General features: G+C 40.4%; 1 protein-coding gene across 5 annotated transcripts in view; it reads left to right on the forward strand.

Annotated features, from left to right (window-relative positions):
* The window catches only part of CHRDL1 (chordin like 1), a 156044-nt gene extending 138877 nt beyond the window's left edge, over window positions 1–17167 (forward strand). For all 5 annotated transcript variants that reach the window (XM_066248875.1, XM_066248873.1, XM_066248874.1 and 2 more), the window contains 3 exons: window positions 2894–3061; window positions 5465–5554; window positions 9397–17167. In XM_066248875.1, the coding sequence (XP_066104972.1) occupies window positions 2894–3061; window positions 5465–5554; window positions 9397–9527 (389 nt within the window). In that variant the 3' untranslated portion in view covers window positions 9528–17167. The remainder of the gene's footprint in view (window positions 1–2893; window positions 3062–5464; window positions 5555–9396) is intronic.
* The last annotated feature ends 358 nt before the right edge of the window (window positions 17168–17525 follow it).

Consider the following 17525-nt stretch of genomic DNA (forward strand, 5'->3'; position numbering starts at 1 on the left):
GCATGCACCTTACATTCTAGTTGGAGAAAAAAAAGACAGTGAATGCAAACCAATAAGTTAATCTTAAGTTGTGATGAGCACTATGAAGAAGAATAAGTAGAATCAAGTGATAGTGAGTAGGAGGGGTGGCACTTTCAAAAGATTTATCAGGGGCCCTGGCCGGTTTGCTCAGTGGTAGAGCATCGGCCTGGTGTGCAGGAGTCCCAGGTTCGACTCCCGGACAGGGTACACAGGAGAAGCACCCATCTGCTTCTCCACCCCTCCCCCTCTCCTTCCTCTCTGTCTCTCTCTTCCCCTCCCACAGCCAAGGCTCCATTGGAGCAAAGTTGGCCCGGACACTGAGGATGGCTCTATGGCCTCTGCCTCAGGTGCTAGAATGGCTCTGGTTGCAACAGAGCAACACCCCAGATGGGCAGAGCATCGCCCCCTGGTGGGCATGCCGGGTGGATCCCAGTCGGGCGCATGCGGGAGTCTATCTGACTGCCTCCCCGTTTCCAACTTCAGAAAAATACAAAAAAAAAAAAAAAAGATTTATCAGGGAAGGCTTCTGTGATAAAGTGATATTTGAATAGAGTCCTAAATGATGTGAAGGGGTGAGGGAAGACCATGACATCACTGGCTTCAAACACATGACAGAGGAAAAGAAACAAAGGGTTGAGGAAGGAAAAAGATTGATGGGAAAAAAGAACAGTAAATTTGTTTATTCCTTTTGAGAAGGGAAAAGAGACAAACTTTGCTGATGATCGAGCCAAAAGTTTCACTATAACAAATGATTGCAGAGTCCTTCAATAGTGTATTAGCGCCAAAATAAATGATGTGAGATTCACCTCTCTCTCTTGCCTTTGCTTTGGTAGAGGCTGCCTTGCATGGCTTATCAGTGGCCACCTACAAGGTTATGCAGGACTTCCAATTCCTGAAGATTCCCCAATTCCCCTCTCATCCCACTGTACCACCCTGATACCAGGAATTCCCATAATTATACCTCCTTTGGGATTACAGCATAAAAAGCTCCTGCTAAGACTTAAAAGTTTCCTGAGCTGGGATAAAATATCTTCGTCAGTCATCACCATTTCCATAAGGAAATGATTTCTTAATTTCTTAGTTCTGGAGAGTTTAGGGCAGGAGCATTCCCCTGGGAAATGGGAATGGCCAGAAATGACTTCAAGCATGGCATGCTTCCCTTGAAGGAAATGAAAGTAAGTGAACATGGAGTGATCAAAAAGCACCTTGAGGTGGAGGGTATGGAATGAGGAGGATGCTCCTGAGTAAGTAGTTCAAAAGACACACTTTGTTAACACTTAACATTTTCAAGTGCCAGCAAACACTGAGTCACTAATGGATATTGTGGTTTATAGATCCCTCCTGGTGAGTGGATTAAGGTCTTGGAGAGGAAGGGGTGTTGGTGCAGGATGACTCTTTAAGACACTGGAAGAATTTTTAGCATATTGTGGGTATTTCCAGTGCCATCATGAATTTCATATGGCAGTTATAGCCTTTGAGAGTGTTAAGCTGGTAAGCAAATGTAACAAATGAACTCAGCTTTCATTCTAAAGGTGATAATTATATATACAGGGAGTCTCTGTATACTTAGTAATGTACTCCCACTTTACCCATTTGAAAAGTGTTAGCACACCCTTTAAATACCTATCACTTTTTTTAGACTGGCCCACTGAGTAAATAAGTAACCAAAAAGGAAGTCTAAAGGAGAAAGGAAGCTTGATTCAAGGATAATCTAAAAATTGAGTTATCATTAAGAGAAGATTTGGTTTTGTCCTTACTGTGCCAATGTGGGGGTGGGGTGGTAAGGCTAATTAGGTCGGCAAGAGACATGCAATAGCAATTTGTTACAATCTCTTGTCCAAATATGTCTCATTGGCTAACAGTGATCTTCCTAATTAGAGTCACAGATCCAAAGCACTCAACATTCAATGCTTTTATCAGACACTTTTACAGATGGTGCCTGCACTTATTCAAAGTTTTCAGAGTGTCCATGGTTTCTTTTTCTTGTTCCTAAGTTGAGTGTACACTTTAAATACATAGCTGAAGAAGGTGCTAAGGGTCCACAAATAACAAACTCTTTTTGGTAAGGGTCTGAGGAATGAGGAGGTTAAAATGGAATAGGGAGTATCAGGAGGTGGTACCTTTATGTCTGGAAGCTGAAATCCAAGTTTAGCTTATACTTGAAATGATCCATAGTTGAGGGAGTTGACCAATTTTTTGTGTCTCTCAACCGTTCATTTGGCATAGCATGCATATGACTAATCTGACATCTAGCTTTTGGCACTGGCATTTATTCGGTATTATCATTCCCCTTACAAACAAATCAAAGAGCATTCAGAAATGTCAAGCCAATTTAAATAGATTATTTGGGCAAGTACATGCACATAAATGAGTGCCATAGATGTTTTTAAGTATAAGTGATGTCAGGGAAGTTAACCAAGGCCCTCTTTCAGCCCATTCCCTAGGTCTCTGTTAGTAACACTGAGCTAGACAGACCATGACATGATCCCTACCCATCATGGACAATCTTACGTTCCCTTAATTGCCTGAGAGAATCATACCTGGCTACATTCTACCTCCTCATGAAGGTCCACTTTTCATGTGGTTGTTGGTGGATCCATTTCAGTTTGTGGGCAAGTGTTCTGCAGAACTATGAATTATGTCATTATTGGATTTAAAGGTCATGAGTTTCTTTGTGATTTTGTGGAGCTGTTACAGGGGAAGTCTAACATGACAGTGAAATATGGGTGTAATTTCTATCTTTTTAAGAATATTCTTGTTGATTGTCCACTTTTGATGAGTATGCAGTGTTACAAACAATGAAATGCATAAATTCAGAAGTTTGCTTCTACATTAGAAAACTGTGACAAAACTACCTGCTTTGTGATTCTAGAAGAACTTCCAGGCCAAAGCTTTGACAGCAAAGGCTACTTTTGTGGAGAAGAAACAATGCCTGTGTATGAATCTGTGTTCATGGAGAATGGAGAGACTACCAGAAAAATAGCACTGGAGACAGAGAGACCACCCCAAGTAGAGGTCCATGTTTGGACCATTCGAAAGGGTGAGCAAAACAACATAAATTTTTGTTTGTTTGTTTGCTAGTTTGTAAAGGGAATACAGGGAAAGAGGGGAAGACTCACCTTCATTTTGTTTTAACCTGTTCCTCTATTTGGATCAGAAGAATTCCTGATTGCTTAGAAACTAACACATGTCTAATACAGTTCTTATTATGACCTTTAACATTAACCTTGGTCTGAGCTAAAAAGTAGGTATTGACCCTTGGTGTTTGTTGTCTTTCTCACATTACCAAGGCTAAAGGAGTGTTTTTCAATGCTGGCCGTACATCAGATTTATCTGGGAGAAGTATTTTTTAATTCTAAATGGCTGGGCCTAACCCCAGAGATTCTGATTAATTGGTTGGAAGGGGTTCCTGGGTTTAAGTGTTTTTTATTTTTTTCTTAAGTTCCACAGGTTAAATAGCCAGGGTTGAAAACTATCAAACTGTAACTACATTCTGTTCAGCACAAAACATTATAAACATGAAAATCCATTCATTTGTTAAGAAGCAAAATTTCTTGAAACACGCTGTGTACTCTAGGGTAAAACTAATTTAAAACATCATCCCTGCCCTCAAGATTATAGTCTCACTGGAAGAACAATCTCAGTCATAATGTCCAATTCCTGTTTTTTAAAATTTTTGATTATTCACATTACCATAGCAAGCCACAGTTTGCTCATTGTAATCCTAGAACCATCCCATAGATAAAAAGATGAGTGCTGCTCTAATCTGGTCATGTTTTCTAGGAATCCAAATGTATAGGTGAGATATCAATTGGAAAATCATGCACATCTTTTTTCTACTGGCACCTGCACAAGGCTTGAGAGTGCCCAGACTATAGTATGTTTCAGCATCATGCAAGGAGGTGGCTTAAAAGACACCTACCTGACACTGACACCATCCATGAAGGGAGATGTCAGTAGACTGGTAGGTTCTAAATTTCTGTATTTTTAATGAATAGACAGGTGATTCTAATGCAGATGGCACTTGGGCCATATTTGGAGAAAAAAACTGCTCTAGCCCTGGCCAGTTGGCTCAACGGTAGAGCGTTGTCCCGGCATGTGGAAGTCCCAGGTTTGATTCCCAGCCAGGGCACACAGGAAAGCACCCATTTGCTTCTCCACCCTTCCCCCTTTCCTTTCTCTCTGTCTCTCCCTTCCTCTCCCGCAGCCAAGGCTCCAATGGAGCAAAGTTGGCCCGGGCACTGAGGATGGCTCCATGGCCTCTGCCTCAGGCATTAGAATGGCTCTGGTTGCAACAGAACAATGCCCCAGATGGGCAGAGCATTGCCCCCTGGTGGGCATGCCAGGTAGATCCTGGTTGGGGGCATGTGGGAGTCTGTCTCTCTGCCTCACTTTAGGAAAAAATATAACTGCTCTAATATTTGTGGGCTTTTTTTCTCTCCCTTTTACAACCACCTTTCTTCCTCAAAACAAAGGGTTCCTTCTTGCTGCCTAAAAATATGCTAGAACACACATATGTTTCTCATCCATATTTGCTCTAAACCTATAATGGTGATTTTCAATCTCTAACTCCCTAACTCCTCTGTATCTGGCCACCTAGGACTAAGTGCTGTTCTGTTGGTTTACCTAGTGGTGGGCCCACTATTCGTCATGCAACATGTCACACCCCATAGAACTGTGTGGATGTTTTTCAACTTGCTACTGTAGCATCTAAATAATCTTGTTTTTTAGTACTGGGTAATAAAGGTCTGTGCATTGCACCCTGTAGACCTCTTGAGGATTAGTTAATTGGGCTGGTAACATGTTGTTCTTAACTAAAAGGCTATTTTCAGTTATTTACATGTTATTTTAATAAAAGCTGTTCAGGCTTGGTTGAGACTATGGAGCCCTCTTATTTCAACTCTGCATTTTTATAAGAGTAAACTAAAGGGCTGTGAACATTCCCCAAAGGAAAATATGCTTTTTGGTAAATTCAAGAACAGGAATGGCTTCTCTATTTACACAAATAACCTGTTTGCAATCCCACTGCTGGCTCTCACTGCTTAGCCAAGAGGGGAGCTCAGTGATTTGGCAGAGACATCATCTAACCAGATTTAGGGCAAGACAGAATTTCAAATACTGCATTTGGCTACAGAAGCTCCAAGCAGCACCCATGTTTGATTCCATTTGGCTTTCCCTAGGAGGGTGTCCCGCAGTCAGCAGTATTATTTCCCTTATCTCCATCCTCTGGAGAACCAGGGGGAGGCCAGTGAGCCAAGTAAACAAATGGAGTTAATTATAACTCTTGAGCCATCCAAGTTCCTGGTAAAGCACATTACACAGCCCAGCTTGATACTCCTAAACCCCACTAATGAGATGATATGCTCAGCCCAAGCAGAAAAAGAGGCTGGTGGTTCCAGATTGAAAGTGCCTAACCACCTGCCCCACTTTTACTTGGCCCCAGGCATCCTTCAGCATTTCCATATTGAGAAGATCTCCAAGAGGATATTTGAGGAGCTTCATCATTTCAAGCTTGTGACCAGGACAACCCTGAGTAAGTAGTACCTTTCTTTCTTTACTCCTCCCTGGAAAACTCACCCAGTTTCCAACAGAGCACAGCCCCAAATAAAGTCCCTCTGCATTCTCAGTGAATATTAGCAATGCTCAATATCAACATTAAAGGATGTTCTATCTCTCTTCTGGGTGATTTAATAGGGAATGGGGTGTCTGGATATGAACTGAAGGGCCTGGGCCTGGTGAATATAAACCAAGATGTAGTTGACCATAAGCTACCTCAGATCAAGGTTCCCTGAATATCTTTAATGAAACTGCTAAAACCAGAGTCTCAAGATGGCTAGAGTAAGCTCACAAAATTCCAGATCTGGCATATTTGTGGAGACTTCACAACTGGAAAGATATGTCTTTTATTGTTGGGGATGAAAAACCAATAAAATGAATGCCTATCAATTTCTGTATTGTATCAAAGCTCTGTTTGGCTATTTGGAACTGCCCCTGGGTGGTAATGTTTTTTTTTAAAGTGTTTAGACACTCAGGCATACTTAGCTCTCACTTTCTACACTAGATGGAGCCTAGGGACTAAATACTGCTAGGTACTAGGGGGTGGGGAGCACTTCAGAAGGAATAAAAGACAAATTTTCTATCCACAGGGAATTCTAATGGGCGAGACAGAACATGAAAATTCCTTCACTATGAATTAGTATACTTCTGAGGAGTTAAATACCTAAGTGCTCAGGGGAGTCTGCAAAGAACAATGAAATGAAAGCCAGGTGGGCTTAGTTGGGAAAGGCTTCAGGAGGAGCTATATTTTTCAAGAAAAGGGTGTGCCTGGGCAATGGGTCAGGGAATCAGTCCAGGAAGAGAGTGCAACTGAAGAGAAGACTTAGACAGGAGCAAACAAAAGGAGTGGGTGTGGATGGGTGAGTGTGGGTGAGGAACAATTACAAAGACCACATAGGGTGAATAATAAGATGAGAAGAATTGGAGGTAAGAAGTAGTGAGAGGGCCTGAAAGAAGCTAATGAGAAGTTCATGTGTAAGGCAAGTATTGTTGGTAGTTGCTCTATACTTACAAACAGTATAGTGATATCAAAATGGCCTTTTGAAAAGATGTCTCTTGGCTGTCAGATGGATTTATTAAGCACCTACTTCTATAAGGCTAGATTCTATGGAGCCCAGTATGCCAAGAATTTGCACTCGATCTCCAGACCAGAGAACAGCAATCATGGTTTTAAGCAAGTAAAGTGTGCATTCAGATCTGTTTTATAGAAAAAGGCACTTGCTTTGTGGAGTGAAAATTGTACTATTAATGAAAGAGCTGGTGATAATCTGAATTAAAAAGCAATTATACTGTATTATGTTAAACAGAGGAGCACAGATCACTGTAAGAAACATTTCTGAGGTTAAATCATCAACAGTATCAAAGAGAGAAATTATTTTGAATGACCCCAATATTAACAACTTTAAAGACTGGGTAAAAGAGTAATACCATTCACCAACAAGAAACTCTAAAGCAGGAGTAGGGAACCTATGGCTACGCGAGCCAGATGTGGCTCTTTTGATGGCTGCATCTGGCTCGCAACAAATCTTTAATAAAAAAAATAATAACGTTAAAAATATAAAACATTCTCATGTATTACAATCCATTCATTTCCTACTGCTCATGTTCATGGTTGCGGGTGGCTGGAGCCAATCACAGCTGTCCTCCGGGACAACACCAAATTTTTATTGGATAATGCATAACATACACGGGTCATTGTATGGCTCTCACAGAATTACATTTTAAAATATGTGGCGTTCATGGCTCTCTCAGCCAAAAACTTTCCTGACCCCTGTTCTAAAGACTAAGCAGGTACTAGTGGGGGGAAAATGAGTTTCACATGAAACATTTTTTTTAAGTGAGAGGAGGGGAGATAGTGAGATAGACTCCCATATGTGCCTCACTGGGATCCACCCAGCAACCCCCATCTGGGGCTGATGCTCAGACCAACAGAGCTATTTTTTGCACCTAAGGCTGACACTGGGATCAACTGAACCATTCTCAGCACTGGGAGCCAACATTTAAACCAATCTAACCACTGGCTGTGGGAGGGGAAGAAGGAGAGAAGGGGAGAGGGAGAGAGAGAGAAGCAGATGGTTGCTTCTCTTGTGTGCCCTGACCAGAAAGTGAATCTGGGATATCCATACACCAGGCCAGTGCTCTATCTACTGGAATAACTGGCCAGAGTCTCACATGGAACATCTTTATCTTGAGATACTTAAGAGCCATCTGAGAAGAGTTATACAATAAGCCTTTGGAGATAGGGTTGATGACATCAGTGGTTTGTTCTACAGGACAATGATAAATAAGGTGGGCAGTAGGAGAATTCAAATTGAAGAGTTGGGAGTCTTCACATGTGAGTAAGGTATAGAGGAGGCAGAGTCTAGATACCAGGATTACCAACTAATTTCAAAGAATACATTTCTGTACATACTGTGAACAAGGCACTGTGCTAGGCATTGGGGGACTTGAAAGATTATTTATATAATCTTTCTGCTAGTAACAGGATTTGAGATGTATAAAGGGCATAGTAAGTGTGTGCTTCAAACTCTGTGCAGCTGATGAAAGTAGATAATGAGAGGAACCTGCAGAGTCATCTAGGGACAAATAAGGACCACCCTGGCCCCTTTATATAATGTGTCTCTCAGATCCTGGCACACAGTAAGGCTTCAGTAAAAGCTGGTTCCTTGCCCAAACCTTCTCTCCTTTTTCCTTCTATCTTGTCATTGAGTTGGATAAAATAGGGAAATAGGAAGAGAAATTGAGTCTGTAAAAAATAGGGCCATGTTCTTACGTGGTTACTAAAAATAAAAGAGGTTTAACATAGCTTCTGAATTAAAAGGAGCTTACTAAGATTGAACTAGGAACTTTCCAGGTGTGACATCAAGAGTGCAGGAATTTGAAAAAAAAAAAAAAGAGTGCAGGAATAAAAAGAAGACTGAGAAGGCTATCCAAGATGGGCAGTTTATTATATGGATTATTTGACAGGACAAGATGATAGCAGGAGAAGGAAGATCTTGCTACTCTCAAGGACCAAGAGTCAGAAAAGGAATGGGCCAGAGACCTGGTGTAGCTTCCAGTGCTCAACACAGTCTATACTCAAAAATGTTTGCTCAGTTAGCATAGCAGAATGCAAGATAGAGAAGTTGGTAAAGATACTTTGGAAGTGTGGACAGTTTCATGGAGGGAGAGAAAAATAGTAATAAAAGGGATGCAGCTGTGTTTACCTGGATTAGAACGTGATCACATGTGGGATGCGAGAATGGAACTCTACAGGAGCCATTGGAGGGAAAGGAAAGGTACTCAAGGTGGGGTAAGGACAGACTGGGCATAGCAGAAAGCAAAGTTGAACAGTTCTTAATGAAGCATGGCAAAAATGGAAAAAGAGCTGTAAATAATCATGTAACCCATACCAACATTTGGAACCCCACAGTAAGCAAAGCCCCAGTAATGTAACGGGAAGTGTTTCCCAAACTGCCTTTATTTTACCTGGTGCCGAGTGAACCACCTAAATAGTAAGAATGTGATAGTGGAGCATTTTGCAAATGCTAATTATACTGTAAAAATTCCAAGAATAAGACTTTAATTTAAATCTTGAGGAGTCGTTTATTTTGGGGATTCTTACAAATGTTATGTGTTGAAATGAAAATTCCATGCCCCTTTTTCTATATCTGCCCCAGAAAAGTGTTTTGGGGGCTGTTTTACTGAAACCACCTGACATTTGTATCCCAGTTTCCTTGGCCAATGCATGAGCGGGGAAGGATGGAGGATATTGGTTATACTCCTAATTGGTTCTGCTCACCTCTTACATATCTGGGCCACTTTGTGTTTGTCTTTTAGGCCAGTGGAAGATATTCACTGAAGGAGAAGCTCAGATCAGCCAGATGTGTTCAAGTCGTGTGTGCAGAACAGAGCTTGAAGATTTGGTCAAGGTTTTGTACCTGGAAAAGTCTGAAAAGGGCCACTGTTAGATGAAACAGACAGTATTGTATAGATTAAAGCAAGAAAACTCAAGCTGCAGCTGGACTGCAGGCTTATTTTGCTTAAGTTCACACTGCTCTAAAACCCAAATTCAAATGCAGTTCACGCCATGCACAGCATAACTTGCTCCTTTTTGTGGAGTGTTTTGTCACCCCTTAAACATCTTCTCCAAAGAGACTAGGAGAGTCTTGAATTATTTGTAGGAAAAAGAAAGATGGAGCACCATAACTCACTCTAGTTTCTGGGAGAATCACCTTTCTTTACAGGTTAAAGAATGAACAAAACCCCAGGGTTTCTATCTAGAAAGCTATTCTAATGAAAGAAAGAGAAGGAAATTGCTTCTTAGTAGGACTTCCATAGTAGAGAGTAAATATTTGTATGAAATTATACTCTTTGAATTTTAGAATGCCTTGAGTTTAAAAAAAATCTCTCTCTTTCTCTCTCTCTCTCTCTTTCTCTCTCTCTCTCTCTCTCACACACACACACACACACACACACACACACACACACACACACTAAACTACAGCTTTCATTCTGAGGCAAGGCCAGGGAAACTCTCCCCTCCTTTTCTTGGCCTGGCTCGCAAGTAGCTTGGCAGTTGTTGGTACCCAGGAGAACTGTGAGCAGAAGGCTCTGCCTTTGGGTCTGTAGTGAGGTTGTTGAAGCCACCAACTATGGCGGCAGGATGAAAAATAAGAATACTATGTCATGACCACATTCACTTCTAAGTGGTAACTAACTTTTCCTTAATGATACCACTTTCCTTTTCTCTCTGAACCTACTGGGTCTCCAGAAAGAAGTTAGAATTGGGTAACATTTTTAGAAACTAAATCCATGTAAGACAAATAACTGTTGCATAAAGGAGTTGACAGAAGTCAACAAGGCCATCTTTGTGTTTTCAAGTTAGTAAAACCCACCAATTAGTAGTGCAATACTAATTTTCTTGAGACCATAGTTCTCTAGTCTAAAAATTTAGGTGTGATGATTAAATTGTAGAAACTGCTTAAAAAGGGCAGTTTCTCTTCTCAAATTACAGGAATTGATTTTTACTTTACAAAAGGGCTCATTCTTCATGACCTGAGTGTTGGCTCTTTAGTTAGGAGGATTATTGCTTATTTGGGAAGATGGGAATTCTGATACAGATCTTTATTCTAAACTTCCTACCATTCTCATTCCATTCATCAAGCATGGATTTGAATCACGAATCCTAGAGAAGGCTGGTCCAAAAAAAACGTCTATTTGGAGCCCAATACTAGAGCATAAATTATCCATTCTGAAGCCTGGCTTTAGAAATGATTTTTGTGGAAAAACTATAAATTCTCCACAGCAATAATGTTAATCCTGCCTTTTAGATTTATCTCCTCTGAAGGGCATGAATGAACTCTACTGAGTACTTAAAAATATTAAGGATCCAGAAATCCAGTATTTCCCACTCTATGACCATAGGTAAGAGGAACACATTTTTTTCTTAGCATATGAATCCAATGGAGAAAAATGTAAAAAAAAACTTCAGTCTTTATGGCAACTTAGCATTAATGAGTTTGTTCTCATAAAAGAGACACAGAGGTTTTATGCCCAGGCCTTCGTGGAACAGCCTCTAACCAGCCCCTCACACACATTATCCTCAGGAAAGGGAGATAAGACATTCAGGACTGAAAGGCCATGTAGCCTTGTTAGGGGAGGGCATTAGTTCTGCTGTCTCCCTCCCAAAGTTGGCAATATTTCCAGAGTATGGAAAGAAGTAACCAATATTGAAGCAAAGCAGTAATTTCCTTTTCTCAGTGACTCACCCCAAAACCTTCCCACTCAGGTGTTCTCTGAATGCTCAACCTTCAGAGAACATCCAAAGAGCTTCCCTAGATAGACTCCTGCCTCCAGGTGATAGGGTACACCTTTACAAAGTGCTGTGTAGACCAGTAACTGGAGAACTGTGCTGGACCAACGTAGAACCCCTCTAGTGTTTGGTGTTGTGTAGGGAGTAGGACATAGGAAGAAGATGCCAAGCACCTGTAGTTAGTACAGAAGAATGGATGTGGTTTTTCTTGTGTATTTATTTGTATCATAACACTTGGATCAACAAAGACCACAAGTACCATTTAGCAGTTGTAGCCATTTTATAGTGAACTCATATAAACAATTAAGAGTAACATAACAGTATTAGTCTTTCACTCTTCCCACAGGACATGTACCTAAATATGGTACTTATTTATGTAGTCACTGTATTTCTGGATTTTTAAATTAATAAAAAGGTTAAAATTGAAAAATCATGTACAGTAATGCTGTGTGAGTGATTCTCTGGACAATGCTGATGTTGGATTGGATAACAGGTGAAGGGTAGGCCTGGCTGTTTTTCACTCAGACTGACGCCACACACATACTCACATACATACACACTATAGCATAAAGGGTAACAGAGGGAATTTTGTAATCAGACTATTAAATGGTGGATAATAGTGGTACCATTGCCTTTTGCCCACAGTCTTACAGTGAGATTTAATTTAGTCAATGCAAGTGATCAAAATAGTGTCTGGTATACAGTGAGCATTCATTTTTGACCATGGATGTTCCAGAATGGTATGGCACTGAAAATAAGCATTAATTTTGGGTTTCCATTTAGGCTAAGACATTTAAGAGATTGGGGACAGAAGGCCATTGACTTGGATTTCAAGAGGCCTCAGTTTGGTCTCTTTTCAATGGCAGATATCTAGAGGAAGCAGGGTAGGAGTTCTGTCACATATGTTGATGCAAACTCTATTCCCTCAAACCACTAATGCCAGCTAAATTTGTACTATCATAGAAACCAAGATATAAGAGACCTGAATTGTAAAATAGCATAAGGACAAAAAAGTATGCATTGGTGTTAGCAACACAGAAGTCATTGGTGGTGAAATGTTGGGAAAGTGTTAGAAGCAGAGGCCAGAAGTGATTGGAAAGATAAGGAATTGGAGAAATCAGTAAGAGATAGCTCTTTGGAGACAGCTTAATTACGGTGAGTGGAGAAATTAGGTGAGGAGTTAGCTGGAGAAAGATATAAGGTCAAAGGAAAGACTTTTTTGTCTGATACTGAAGGGAAGGATACTATAGAAAGAAAAAAGATTGAAAGTGATGGGGAAAGGACAGTTAAACTGTTGTGTGAGGTACATGAGAAACCATACGCCCATGCTGAGCTCTCGAAACTCATACTTCTTGACCCATAAACAGGACAGAGTTTTGGCCTTTAACTGTCAAACATTTACTTTGAATTAGTTGAACCTAGTTCCCCTCAACCCTGTTAGCTTGGTCCCACTTTACATCCAACATACGTGGCTTTTGGTAGACTATAAGTTCCAACATTCGTCCACCTCCACTGAAGGGCCACATATCACTCAAACCAGACATCTTGGCTCCATCAGCACTCTTCACTTTCCCTGATCACACACATTCAAATTGCACCAAGTCGTATAAATTTCCTTTCCTATTGAGTAACACTGGAATTTTGAGCTGCCCCAGTTCCGAACTAAGCTGATTCACCCCTACTTAGTTACAAAGTAACCAAAGGGATGTAAATAAAGTACAGCATAGGGAATATAGTCATTAATATTGTAACAACCATATATGTATGGCGCTAGGTAGGTCCTTGAGATATTAAGAGGATTCACTATATAAAGTATATGATTGTTTACCACTATGCTGTACACCTGAAACTAATACAAAATAATATTTAATATAAACTGTAATTGGAAAATAAATTTTAAAAAACTCTTCTAAATGTAGCCCATGTTTATTGGCCTTTGCTGTTACCTCCTCTTGTGGGATCTTTTTCTCTCTAGCCTCTCCTCTTTTCCCCCTCACTAATTCACAGGAAACCGCAAAGATCAACTCATATGGATGGGCTCAAGGGAAAATCCTGCTGTTACCACATATTACCCACCATTTTATTCCTTTCTTGGTTTTATCTTCCTCTGTGATAGGCACTGCTAGAAAAAGTGACTACCCATTGCCTCCATCACCACTTATATAACATCCCCCATCACTGCCAGCTATGATATTGATGGTGGGTGCTCCTTTTGCTGGCCTGGATATCCCACCATAGTGGTAGTGCTCTGAAATCCCCAGTGTTTCTCAGTGGCACTATATCCTTTGCACAAGTAGAGAGAATGTCCTCCTCCCTCCCTACTTGTAATGTTACACTTGGCCATTGTACTTTAAACAAGTTAACACATAATTATTGAATGTGTATTATATGGAAAAGGCAGGGTCTCCTTGTACCTCTGAGTCTTCTGAGGTTTTTCATGGAAACAAGTCCTTCATGCCCCACTTTTAGCCCTCCTCATCTCAGGGCCCAGTTGTCAGTATGTAGAAACTGTGCTAAGTGTAAGCCTCCAAGACAAACAAGATTGTCTTCCTAATTCCCTTCCCCTTTGGTCCACATGTACTGCTTCTATTTCCCACCAAATCCCTCATGCAAAATGACTCCAGGGGGCCCATCCCACCAGTCTGCCAAACAAGCGCAAGACCTCTAAAACTTCTAAGTGGGAAAGATGAGTCCTTCAAAGCAGAGGTCTAGCTGCAGCATAGTTTCCAAAATATACATTTACAACTTGTGTTTTTGTATATGCTCTTCTTGCCATTAGAATGTTTTCCCTTCTTCTTTGCCTAGCAAACTTCTACTCATCCTTCAAAACCCAGTTGAAATGTCACCTCCTCTGTGGAGCCTTGCCTGCTTCCCTCCTAGTTTGCTACCATTTTCTCATTCTCCCTATGTACTGCATCCTTCAACTAGGCCAACTCCATCCTCCTGGAACTTACTATGTCCTCAATATTTCTGTGCCTTTGCACGCAGCTCCCTTTGCATGGGCTATTCATCCCCTGATATCTCTACTTAAGGAACACATACTCATCTTTTAAATCTAAGATTTCAACCACCTCTTTCAGGTACAATTAGTTTTTCCCCCTCACCCCCGTGCTCCTAGGAAATAACCAAAGCACTTACCCTGTGACAGTCACTTTAGTAATCAATAAACGTGAATGTTTTCTCAGTTAATCATTACAGATCTGTGTGGTAGGTTCCATTATTGAATCTATTTTAGAGATGAGGTCCTTGAGAGCATTCACCTTTACTTGTCATTATATATAAAAATATGAACTATTTTCTCAGTCATAGTCTCCTAGATTACACTGGAGAGGTCCAAGAAGGCAAAGACTCAGTACCCAGCACTTCCAAACATTCAATAAATATTTTATAAGTGAATAGTCAATCTGCTAAGATTTGTTTCTCCAGTTAGGGAAGAAAGCAGTCCAGAATTCACTTAAATACCCAGTGTCAGGCAGTTTCTCAGGACATTTTCTCCGTGCCTCATTCTAAGAAAAACTAATAAAATCTGGATTAATAAATCCAAATGCAAAAGTGCTTGTTTGCCTTGCAAAATAATTTGTCGTAAGGTGTCTTGTAAAATAACTAAGAACTGTTGGATTTACACATAGGGTTTTTGTTTGTTTTTCTAGTGCTTAAATCAAGATATCCCCGCATTTGTGGCATAGACCTCACAATGGTGAGGGATTCTTGTTAAGACCTCAATACTATATATGATAAGTAGTATCTGTATTCCTACATATACTATCAGTAGTGTAATATAATATTTAGAATAGCTGGAGTGTATATTGCAATACTTTTTATCTATCCTTGTGTGTGAATAATGACTCCAACATGGTATGTGTGGCACCTTCACAAAGTGGATAATACAAGAGACTTGAGGCCTGGATTCAAGGTAGTATAGAAAAGAGGAGTTGTGAGTTAACTCCTAGTATAAGTAGTCCCTGATCTAAGAATGAAGTTTTAGCCAAATCATTAGAATCCAGCATGTATTTTCTTATAGAAACATCATATTTGATGCTCAGGATCCCAGGCCAGTCCACACAATATTCTTGAACCCTGAACAGAGCCAAGTTAGATATAGTGTTAATCAGTACCTGCTTATGCTCAAACCTGGAAGTAAGGGCAGTCAGTGTGTGAGGAGAGAAGAGCGAGAACGAAGTTTCCTTTCACTTTTCTGGGTGGGATGAGTGGGAGTGGATAAAGAGCAGGCTCTAGGCAAAAACTTCAAAAAAGACAAAGTATAAACCTGACAGCCTCCTCTCTCTATTTCATCATACACTCTCCTGGTCCCCAGTACTGTCATTCCACCCCTTATATCCACCTATCCCAGACCCAGACCTGCCTTGCTCCACAAAGAACTTCAGGCTCTGCCTTTAATGACTTCGCTCAACAATCAGAAATGAAATCCTTTCAGGGCAGCTGTCTGGGGCTTAGAAGGAAGCAAATTTAGTGAAGTAAATGAGAGTTGCTTAACCCTCAGATACCTTTTCACATTTAAAGACTTTATTACTCTTTATTACCCTCAAAATGAATTCTCCAGTCACAAAATTATAGGCAGAGGGCTGAATGAAAACCTTTTGGAAACGGATGCAGTAGAAGGAAATTGTGCATATGTGTTGGGGTGGAATGGTGGTTGACATTTCTGGGGATGGGAAAAGTAGGTGCCACCAAGTAGGCAAGCCACATGTGGCTTTCCTGCCTGAATATCTGCAGTCTCTACCTCCACAACTTGTAACCAGCACTAATACCATTCCTGCTTGTCTAGCTTTCTCATTCTTTCACTTCTCTAAAATGCCCAGGTTTGGGTTTGTTTATAGTGCAGACTAGCAGTTCCCCTGGCAGCAGAGACCCTGGTGAAGAGAGGGTAGGGATACTTGTTTACTACTGCCGTTCAGAGCTTTCTGTATGGCTGTTCATTTGGCACTCACTTGGCCTTGGCCCTGTGCCGGCCCTAAGAGGAAACACTCAGGAACAAATTCTGAAACTCAGGAATGTATCTGTATAGGGAGATGGCTTCATCAAGAGGTAATGACAGAGAAAAGAAACACTGGAAAAAGGCTTTAGATACTTTCAGTCCTCCAATCATCACAAAAATTGATAATAAAAGTTTTCAGTCAAACCTAGTGAGGACTTCAGTCCCATTAAGAAACCAGGAAAAGACAAGGAGTTAGTATTTATAAACAATTTACATTTCTCTCCCTTTCTTTCTGTGTCCTACATCTCTGAATCTCAGTTTTCTTATCTGTAAAGTGAGGATAAGAGTAGTCCTGACCTCACAGGGTCCCTGTAAGACTTAAATGAGATCATGTAAGTGATTATGATACTGACTGGCACATAATAAATACACAGTAAATTCTATTTTTTTTAATTAGGTGAATAATTTGTTTTTAAACTTTAGTAATTCAAAGTAAGGGGAAGGCAGTTGATACTTGGTTTATTTCAGGCACAAAATGGAACCTGAGCCTAGTTTTGAAGGAAGTTCCAATTTGAGATAGCTAAAAAGGAGAAGGCTTTTGGGATTCTGATATAGAAAAGAATAGAGGATATCCCCACAGGGCTTCAGCCAGGATCAAGCAAGATCAAGATTTTCATGTCAAGAAAAGGAAGAATAAAATCTACCCACTAGAAAGTAGGAGTTATGGCTGCTGCATTTAATTTTTAAAAAGTTATCACATGGCTAATAGGTAGGAAAACCTGGTAAAGCACATATTTTATTTTGGAAAATGATCATAGTGTTGTTGTTTACTATAATTTCAATAAAATCCTACAGTGTGATATGTGTCAGGGCTATTTCTAATGTTCATTTACTTATAGGTTGTAGTAACAAGAAGGCTTCTATTCATTCATTCACTCATTCATTTATTGAATACCTACACAGGTCCAAGTACTGTGTACACTTGGTTCTGGAATTCCAGTGGTAAATAACCTAGGCCTAGTATCTGCCTACACAGAACTTATAGTCTACCAGGGGATATAGACACTGAACAAAATAATTCTAAGTATGACCGGTGGTATTAAAGAGCAAGTCCAAGGTGCTATGAAGTGTAGGTCATAAGAATTTGTCCTCATCATGAAAGGACATGGATAATTACTCTGAGGAAATGACATAGAAGATGAGTCTTAAAGAAAACTT

This window comes from Saccopteryx bilineata, chromosome X (assembly GCF_036850765.1).
Source record: "Saccopteryx bilineata isolate mSacBil1 chromosome X, mSacBil1_pri_phased_curated, whole genome shotgun sequence".
Lineage (NCBI taxonomy): Eukaryota > Metazoa > Chordata > Mammalia > Chiroptera > Emballonuridae > Saccopteryx > Saccopteryx bilineata.